Raw genomic sequence first — 10,150 nt, forward strand, 5'->3', positions numbered from 1 at the left:
AGTGTTGCTGGCACTGGGGAGCTGCAGTTCATTGAGGGAAACATGAATTCCAACATGTACTGTGACATTCTGAAACAGAGCATGATCTCCTCCCTTCGAAAACTGGGCCTCATGGCAGTTTTCCAACAGGATAACGACCCCAAACACAACCTCCAAGATGACAACTGCCTTGCTGAGGAAGCTGAAGGTAAAGGTGATGGACTAAACCCAATTGAGCACCTGTGGCGCATCCTCAAGTGGAAGGTGGAGGAGTTCAAGGTGTCTAACATCCACCAGCTCCGTGATGTCATCATGGAGGAGTGGAAGAGGATTCCAGTAGCAACCTGTGCAGCTCTGGTGAATTCCATGCCCAGGAGGGTTAAGGCAGTGCTGGATAATAATGGTGGTCACACAAAATATTGACACTTTGGGCACAATTTGGACATGTTCACTGTGGGGTGTACTCACTTATGTTGCCAGCTATTTAGACATTAATGGCTGTGTGTTGAGTTATTTTCAGAAGACAGTAAATCTACACTGCTATACAAGCTGTACACTGACTACTCTAAGTTATATCCAAGTTTCATGTCTATAGTGTTGTCCCATGAAAAGATATAATAAAATATTTGCAGAAATGTGAGGGGTGTACTCACTTTTGTGATACACTGTATATATATATATATATATATATATATATATATATATATATATATATATATATATATATATATACGTATATATACAGTGAGGAAAATAAGTATTTGATCCCCTGCTGATTTTACCCCCTTACAAAGACTTGAACAGTCTATAATTTTGATGGAAGGTTTATTTTAACAGAGAGAGACAGAATATCAACAAAAAATTCAGAAAAAAAACATTAAATAAAAGTTATAAATTAATTTGTATTTAATTAAGGGAAATAAGTATTTGATCCCCTACCAACCAGCAAGAATTCTGACCCCCACAGACCGGTTATGTGCCCATGAGGCACACAAATTAGTCCTGTCCCTGTATAAAAGACTCCTGTCACAGAATCAGTTTCTTCCGTTCAAATCACTCGACCACCATGGGCAAGACCAAAGAGTTATCAAAGGACGTCAGGGACAAGATTGTAGACCTGCACAAGGCTGGAATGGGCTACAAGACCATCAGCAAGAAGCTTGGTGAGAAAGAGACCACTGTTGGTGCGATAATTCGAAAATGGAAGAAATACAAGATCACAGTCAATCACCCTCACTCTGGAGCTCCATGCAAGATCTCACCTGGTGGGGTAAGAATGATTCTGAGAAAGGTGAGGTCAGTCTAGAATTACACGGGAGGAGCTTGTCAATGATCTCAAGGGAGCTGGGAGCAGAGAAATGCTGGATATGACCCCAAGAACACCATCCCCACCGGGCATTTCTTTGACTCCAAACACGGCGAGTGGAGTTGATGCCAAAGAGCTCAATTTTGGTCTCATCTGACCATATCACATTCTCCCAAGCTTTCTCTGAATCATTCAGGTGTTCATTGGCAAACTTCAGATGGGTCTGTACATGAGCATTCTTGAGCAAAGGGACTTTGCGGGCACTGCAGGATCTCAATCCATTACGGCGAAGTGTGTTACTAATGGTTTTCTTGGTGACTGTGCTCCCAGCTCCCTTGAGATCATTGACAAGCTCCTCCCGTGTAATTCTGGACTGACCTCAGCTTTCTCAGAATCATTCTTACCCCACCAGGTGAGATCTTGCATGGAGCTCCAGAGCGAGGGTGATTGACTGTGATCTTGTATTTCTTCCATTTTCGAATTATCGCACCAACAGTGGTCTCTTTCTCACCAAGCTTCTTGCTGATGGTCTTGTAGCCCATTCCAGCCTTGTGCAGGTCTACAATCTTGTCCCTGACGTCCTTTGATAACTCTTTGGTCTTGCCCATGGTGGTCGAGTGATTTGAACGGAAGAAACTGATTCTGTGACAGGAGTCTTTTATACAGGGACAGGACTAATTTGTGTGCCTCATGGGCACATAACCGGTCTGTGGGGGTCAGAATTCTTGCTGGTTGGTAGGGGATCAAATACTTATTTCCCTTAATTAAATACAAATTAATTTATAAACTTTATTTAATGTTTTTTTCTGGATGTTTTGTTGATATTCTGTCCCTCTCTGTTAAAATAAACCTTACATAAAAATTATAGACTGTTCAAGTCTTTGTAAGGGGGTAAACTTACAAAATCAGCAGGGGATCAAATAATTATTTTCCCCACTGTATATATACAGTATATATATATACAGTGTATCACAAAAGTAAGTACACCCCTCACATTTCTGCAAATATTTCATTATATCTTTTCATGGGACAACACTATAGACATGAAACTTGGATATAACTTAGAGTAGTCAGTGTACAGCTTGTATAGCAGTGTAGATTTACTGTCTTCTGAAAATAACTCAACACACAGCCATTAATGTCTAAATAGCTGGCAACATAAGTGAGTACACCCCACAGTGAACATGTCCAAATTGTGCCCAAATGTGTCGTTGTTCCTCCCTGGTGTCATGTGTCAAGGTCCCAGGTGTAAATGGGAAGCAGGGCTGTTAAATTTGGTGTTTTGGGTACAATTCTCTCATACTGGCCACTGGATATTCAACATGGCACCTCATGGCAAAGAACTCTCTGAGGATGTGAGAAATAGAATTGTTGCTCTCCACAAAGATGGCCTGGGCTATAAGAAGATTGCTAACACCCTGAAACTGAGCTACAGCATGGTGGCCAAGGTCATACAGCGGTTTTCCAGGACAGGTTCCACTCGGAACAGGCTTCGCCAGGGTCGACCAAAGAAGTTGAGTGCACGTGTTCGGCGTCATATCCAGAGGTTGGCTTTAAAAAATAGACACATGAGTGCTGCCAGCATTGCTGCAGAGGTTGAAGACGTGGGAGGTCAGCCTGTCAGTGCTCAGACCATACGCCGCACACTGCATCAACTCGGTCTGCATGGTCGTCATCCCAGAAGGAAGCTGACGCACAAGAAAGCCAGCAAACAGTTTGCTGAAGACAAGCAGTCCAAGAACATGGATTACTGGAATGCCTTGTGGTCTGACGAGACCAAGATAAACTTGTTTGGCTCAGATGGTGTCCAGCATGTGTGGCGGCGCCCTGGTGAGAAGTACCAAGACAATTGTATCTTGACTACAGTCAAGCATGGTGGTGATAGCATCATGGTCTTGGGCTGCATGAGTGTTGCTGGCACTGGGGAGCTGCAGTTCATTGAGGGAAACATGAATTCCAACATGTACTGTGACATTCTGAAACAGAGCATGATCCCCTCCCTTCAAAAACTTGGCCTCATGGCAGTTTTCCAACAGGATAACGACCCCAAACACAACCTCCAAGATGACAACTGCCTTGCTGAGGAAGCTAAAGGTAAAGGTGATGGACTAAACCCAATTGAGCACCTGTGGCGCATCCTCAAGTGGAAGGTGGAGGAGTTCAAGGTGTCTAACATCCACCAGCTCCGTGATGTCATCATGGAGGAGTGGAAGAGGATTCCAGTAGCAACCTGTGCAGCTCTGGTGAATTCCATGCCCAGGAGGGTTAAGGCAGTGCTGGATAATAATGGTGGTCACACAAAATATTGACACTTTGGGCACAATTTGGACATGTTCACTGTGGGGTGTACTCACTTATGTTGCCAGCCATTTAGACATTAATGGCTGTGTGTTGAGTTATTTTCAGAAGACAGTAAATCTACACTGCTATACAAGTTGTACACTGACTACTCTAAGTTATATCCAAGTTTTAGTTCTATAGTGTTGTCCCATGAAAAGATATAATGAAATATTTGCAGAAATGTGAGGGGTGTACTCACTTTTGTGATACACTGTATATATATATATATATATATATATATATATATATATATATATATATATATATATATATATATTGTAATATTTATATAATATTGTAATATACTTCTTAGGTGTGAGTGAACTGATTATGTAAGTGAATGTTAGATGTTTAATGACATATTGGTGTCCTGTCAGGGGTTTATTTTTTTTATTTGCATATTTTCAGATGTGCTTGACCAGGATGAAGCAAATGGAAAAAAAAAAAAAGAAATTAAAAACAAGCAGCAGTAAGATGCAGTAATATGTTTTAACAGTGTAGAGATGATGTGTATACACAAGGATTAATTGTGTTTTTGTAATGATGGTGACATAAATTAAATGTATCCTTTCCCAGAAAAGAAGAGAAATAATTATACAGTTCAAGAATGTCGAACGTTTTCAATTTGCACATTTCTCAAATTAACTGATGAACAAATGAATTCTGTTTTTGTGCAAGAAGAGGTGGGATTATAAGATGTCCAATAAGCACATGGTCAGGTGGCCATAAACTTTTGGCCTTATAGTGTATAATCTAAGAGGTCATTGTCACTTCAGAATACACACAGTCTTTGGCTGGTTGCCTCTTTTCTCTTGCTTTGTTGTTTTTTCTCTCATTGAAATGTAAGGCAACGTAATTCAGTGCTGGAGCATCACAATCCTGCAGGAATAAACATGAAATAATAAAAGGTTTGTTTTACATGATAAATTAAATTATACATGTACATGATGGAGCTATTTTGAAATTGTGTGACTATTATACAAATACACTTTTTAATAACAAAAACATTGTACATACAGTGGTGTCTTATGGTTTACCTGATTGTTTGATTTCTCTATCACAGAACCTTGTTGATGGGTCACTATAAAACATAGACAATAGTCTAAAAGTCAGGCATCGTAAATCTGTGGTGGTAATACTGTCATTTTTAAATTTACACCTTAACCAATTAAGTCTTACAATACAGCCTCTAAGCCTACAACAATAAAAAGCTTGCTTGAGTGTGAACAGTAACATTCATGTTTCATCAACTTCTAGTTCATGGCAGGTCTGGTAGGTAAAATACATTTTATAATGTTTCACAGGACCAAATTAATTATCCATTTTTTGAAGTTACTTTATACACGTTTTAACTCATTTTACCATATTCTCAGAAAGCCAACAAAAATGATGTACGGACTCAAATTTATTAAAATGCTCGAATCATTCTGTCACACAATAAGAACTAGCAAATAAATCAACAAAATACCAGAGCTGCTCCTATATTCTGTATTTTTCAATTAAACTAATGATCTAATTAAGTGTATGTAAACTTTTAACTATTTCAAAACTTAAAATGAAAATAATATAATTGAAAAATACAAGATTTAAAATGATATCAAATTATAATAAAGCTAATTGCAGTATACTGTAATTAGCTGTCATAACATGTAGACTTACCTCTGTATGGTTTACAGCTTCTAATTTTACAGATTAAAACAGACTGAACAATGATCACAGTTATGCACACCACCAAAGCTACTGCAAGAAACTTCCATAAATAATCCACAGATGCTGCAGTGACACAAATATTTCAATAGGATAATCATTTGATATGTAATAAGTAACATAATATCTTGAATATTTTCTATTAAAATAGTAACAAAAATAAATTTTGTTCTGAGTCATTCTTACTTTAAACAAGTTAGTAAATAAATCAGTTTTTACCCAGCTGTACAGTTGTTCCATTTCCAAATATGATCTTTCCACACATGGCCACAGCACAGTAGTAGGTACCAGTATCATTGATGGTGAGGATGTTCTTGGAGAAGTTGTACACACAGGTGTATGTAGAAGAGCTGTTCTTACATTGATGGCTGCTGTTGTGATGAGTGTAAATGATTTGAGGATGGGATTGTGGTGCAGTAGATCTAAACCAGAGCACTGGAAGATCTGATATTGTGCTTTTAGAAAGAACCGTGCACTGAAGATTTACTGATTCTCTTGCAGTGAATGAGTCCAGCTCACTGTTTTGGAACACTGATACACTGCATTCTTGATCACCTGTACAGTATAATATAGTCAATGTAAGATCTAAGCTTTAATTGCACCATTGTACTTATTTAAAGCTTTAAACCTCTTTGTTCCAACCTATTTGTTATTGTACACATACAAATTACCAAGAACACCTGTAACAGCGTAAATGAGGTTTGAGTGCATTACACAAATTTAAAGCTTAATTAAAAATGTAATGTTATATTTTAATCTTCCCTATTTCCCCCCCACAACCTAAAATAATTTATATGGCCTTGTTTTGTTAGTGCAAAATCACTTTGTATTCAACAAATATAAGTCTTTATCATTGGCTCTTATGTTACTAAGTATCTGGTTTTGTAAACACACAGAAAAAGACAAAAATATAGTTAAAGAATAATTGAATTCCCAAATTAATAATTATTGTTCTTTTTCTGAACCATGTTACACGTTTTTGCGCTATTTTAGTATTTTACTTCAAATTGATTACATTTGCATATTTTATTGTAAAATATGTTTAATTAAAAAACAATGATGTGATAAGCTGTAATTAGTTACCTGTCACAGATATGAATGTTCCATTGGAAAATGAATTTCTCACCCAGTTAAATACTCCACAGAAGTACAATCCTTCATCCTCTTTTCTTATATGCAGAAATGTCAAAGAAATTCCAGTCATTGTTTTCTTCATTTTTAATCCTGATTGGTTGAACTCAGGAGAAATGTTGATTTCATTATATAATAAACTTCCTCCCACCTTCTGAGGCATCTCACCAAATCTTTGCTTGTACCAAATCATCTTATCTAATTTGTCTATAAATGCACAGTTGAGAGTAACACGTTCACCAACTTTTACAGAAAATACTGGTACATTGTGACCCACAGTTTGAGCTAAGGAGAAAAAATAAATAAATCAGATAAAATAGAGCAAATAAAAGAATAAATAAATAATAGTAATCAAACATGTTATAACAACCAACATCAGAAGTACTTTACAAAGCAATGGTTTAAAACTTACATATCATATAAAGCGAAACAAAAGTCCAGAGTAGAACCATCATCATCAATAAAGTTCTTTGAGAGAGAACAAATAAAAAACTTCAGATATTTTAAACTAGAGACGTTCACCTCACTGGCTGCTACAAGTCACATGTTCTCTTTCCATTTCCTTTCTATTTATAAGTTTCTACATTCATAGCACAATTTTGCCACCAGAAGTCAGTGATGAAAAAGACATCAGAAAATATGTAACCTGTGTAGTTTGTTGTTATTTTACCAGCTGCTCTTTACTTTTTACCACAAGGGCAAATTAAAATAAACTGAAATAAATGTATCCAACTTAATAATTAAATGATACATGTGTGTGTACACCTGTGTGTGTACTGGTAACTTTGGTTTTATTAGTTGCAAGCGTACATAAATCCTCCTCTGCATAGCCGTACTCTCAGGCATGTTATACTGGTGCTAATTCCCTGCTGGCACTAAAGGTAGTGTTCTTGCCTTCTGGACAGGCTCTTGATCTACTGGAATAGATGAAGGCAAAACAACACCCTGACACAGCACAGCAGCCTAACAACTCCACCTGGCTCCACCAGCTTAACCACCTTGACAGTGCTAGTGGTGGTAAACTCGGTTCATTTTATGAACTCGAGTTAATCTGAGTCACTCAGTAATGTGATCCAGTTCACTTGAGTCACTTGAGTCACTTGTACTGATATCTTGATTGCGATTGATTTACTGCATGAAAATGCATCCAAATAGCACTTGTGTTCCATGCACTCATCTTCTGTAAATAAGTGGCACCAAAACAAACAGCTATGATGGCGGCTATGATACTCCTAAAGTGGTACAGTACTAAGTACTGTACGTACTTGCATTTAATTAGTAATAATAATAATAATAATAGTAATATATATATATATAATATATATATATATATATATATATAATGTTGTTGTTTTGTTTACAAGAAAATATACTGCATTACTAATCTATATCACTACTAATGCTAATAATAATATATAATATATATGTATATATATATATATATGTACATATATATATATATATATAATATATATATATATATATAATATATATATATATATATATATATATATATATATATATATATATATATATATATATATATATATATACGTATATATACAGTGTATCACAAAAGTGAGTACACCCCTCACATTTCTGCAAATATTTTATTATATCTTTTCATGGGACAACACTATAGACATGAAACTTGGATATAACTTAGAGTAGTCAGTGTACAGCTTGTATAGCAGTGTAGATTTACTGTCTTCTGAAAATAACTCAACACACAGCCATTAATGTCTAAATGGCTGGCAACATAAGTGAGTACACCCCACAGTGAACATGTCCAAATTGTGCCCAAAGTGTCAATATTTTGTGTGACCACCATTATTATCCAGCACTGCCTTAACCCTCCTGGGCATGGAATTCACCAGAGCTGCACAGGTTGCTACTGGAATCCTCTTCCACTCCTCCATGATGACATCACGGAGCTGGTGGATGTTAGACACCTTGAACTCCTCCACCTTCCACTTGAGGATGCGCCACAGGTGCTCAATTGGGTTTAGTCCATCACCTTTACCATTCAGCTTCCTCAGCAAGGCAGTTGTCATCTTGGAGGTTGTGTTTGGGGTCGTTATCCTGTTGGAAAACTGCCATGAGGCCCAGTTTTCGAAGGGAGGGGATCATGCTCTGTTTCAGAATGTCACAGTACATGTTGGAATTCATGTTTCCCTCAATGAACTGCAGCTCCCCTGTGCCAGCAACACTCATGCAGCCCAAGACCATGATGCTACCACCATCATGCTTGACTGTAGGCAAGATACAGTTGTCTTGGTACTTCTCACCAGGGCGGCGCCACACATGCTGGACACCATCTGAGCCAAACAAGTTTATCTTGGTCTCGTCAGACCACAGGGCATTCCAGTAATCCATGTTCTTGGACTGCTTGTTTTCAGCAAACTGTTTGCGGGCTTTCTTGTGCGTCAGCTTCCTTCTGGGATGATGACCATGCAGACCGAGTTGATGCAGTGTGCGGTGTATGGTCTGAGCACTGACAGGCTGACCTCCCACGTCTTCAACCTCTGCAGCAATGCTGGCAGCACTCATGTGTCTATTTTTTAAAGCCAACCTCTGGATATGACGCCGAACACGTGGACTAAACTTCTTTGGTCGACCCTGGCGAAGCCTGTTCCGAGTGGAACCTGTCCTGGAAAACCGCTGTATGACCTTGGCCACCATGCTGTAGCTCAGTTTCAGGGTGTTAGCAATCTTCTTATAGCCCAGGCCATCTTTGTGGAGAGCAACAATTCTATTTCTCACATCCTCAGAGAGTTCTTTGCCATGAGGTGCCATGTTGAATATCCAGTGGCCAGTATGAGAGAATTGTACCCAAAACACCAAATTTAACAGCCCTGCTCCCCATTTACACCTGGGACCTTGACACATGACACCAGGGAGGGACAACGACACATTTAGGCACAATTTGGACATGTTCACTGTGGGGTGTACTCACTTATGTTGCCAGCTATTTAGACATTAATGGCTGTGTGTTGGGTTATTTTCAGAAGACAGTAAATCTACACTGCTATACAAGCTGTACACTGACTACTCTAAGTTATATCCAAGTTTCATGTCTATAGTGTTGTCCCATGAAAAGATATAATGAAATATTTGCAGAAATGTGAGGGGTGTACTCACTTTTGTGATACACTGTATATATATATATATATATATATATATATTTAACTAATTACTTAGATTCACAGACTAGAGTGAAGCAGGTTTAGCCAAATCATCAGTCCGTGGTGTTTCCAGTGAGTCTGCTCACACGCCTTGTGTGCTTAACAGCAGCCAGTCAGAGGACTAATAGGATCCGGGTTGATTGAGATTTCGGACTCGTGATTCCTCATTCAGTACAAAGATTCGAATCATTAACCCTGGGTGATTCAGGAACCGCCCAGATCTAGACAGTGCACCTTTGCCCTTTTCTTCTGTGGATAGGATGGATCTTGCATAGCTTGATGAAGATGGTCTGCACCAACAGGCAACAATCAGGCCACTGGCCCCCAACACACATCTCGTGGCACTTTCCACACCAGAAGTCTGTGTTGGCTTTTTGGGTGTCATAAAGCGACCACTCAAAGTCTTATTTGGTGGCGACCAGCATATACCAAGTGCTTATAGTGCTGGCCTGCTGGTTATTCAGACAAAGGGATGTTTGACCATGAAGCTCTACCAGGTAAT

The 10,150-nt window shown here is 38.4% G+C and overlaps 1 protein-coding gene across 1 annotated transcript; it reads right to left on the reverse strand.

Annotated features, from left to right (window-relative positions):
- Window positions 1-4,378: 4,378 nt before the first annotated feature.
- Window positions 4,379-7,309, reverse strand: LOC134318688 (uncharacterized). Its single transcript, XM_062999625.1, has 6 exons — window positions 7,300-7,309; window positions 6,416-6,748; window positions 5,552-5,887; window positions 5,285-5,398; window positions 4,663-4,706; window positions 4,379-4,504 (listed from the first exon to the last, which is right to left on the reverse strand). Exons 1-6 carry the CDS (start codon window positions 7,307-7,309, stop codon window positions 4,379-4,381), a joined length of 963 nt encoding a protein of 320 aa, XP_062855695.1.
- Window positions 7,310-10,150: the final 2,841 nt, after the last annotated feature.

This window comes from Trichomycterus rosablanca, chromosome 8, assembly GCF_030014385.1.
Source record: "Trichomycterus rosablanca isolate fTriRos1 chromosome 8, fTriRos1.hap1, whole genome shotgun sequence".
NCBI lineage: Eukaryota > Metazoa > Chordata > Actinopteri > Siluriformes > Trichomycteridae > Trichomycterus > Trichomycterus rosablanca.

What these genes read in the sequence shown, in the direction of transcription:
- LOC134318688 (XM_062999625.1), bottom strand. An exon ending in TGGAACAACTGTACAGCTGG is followed by an intron (nt 5,399 to 5,551) that starts GTAAAAACTGAT and finishes GTGTCACTGCAG; the next exon opens with CATCTGTGGATTATTTATGG. An exon ending in TAGAGAAATCAAACAATCAG is followed by an intron (nt 4,505 to 4,662) that starts GTAAACCATAAG and finishes TTATTCCTGCAG; the next exon opens with GATTGTGATGCTCCAGCACT.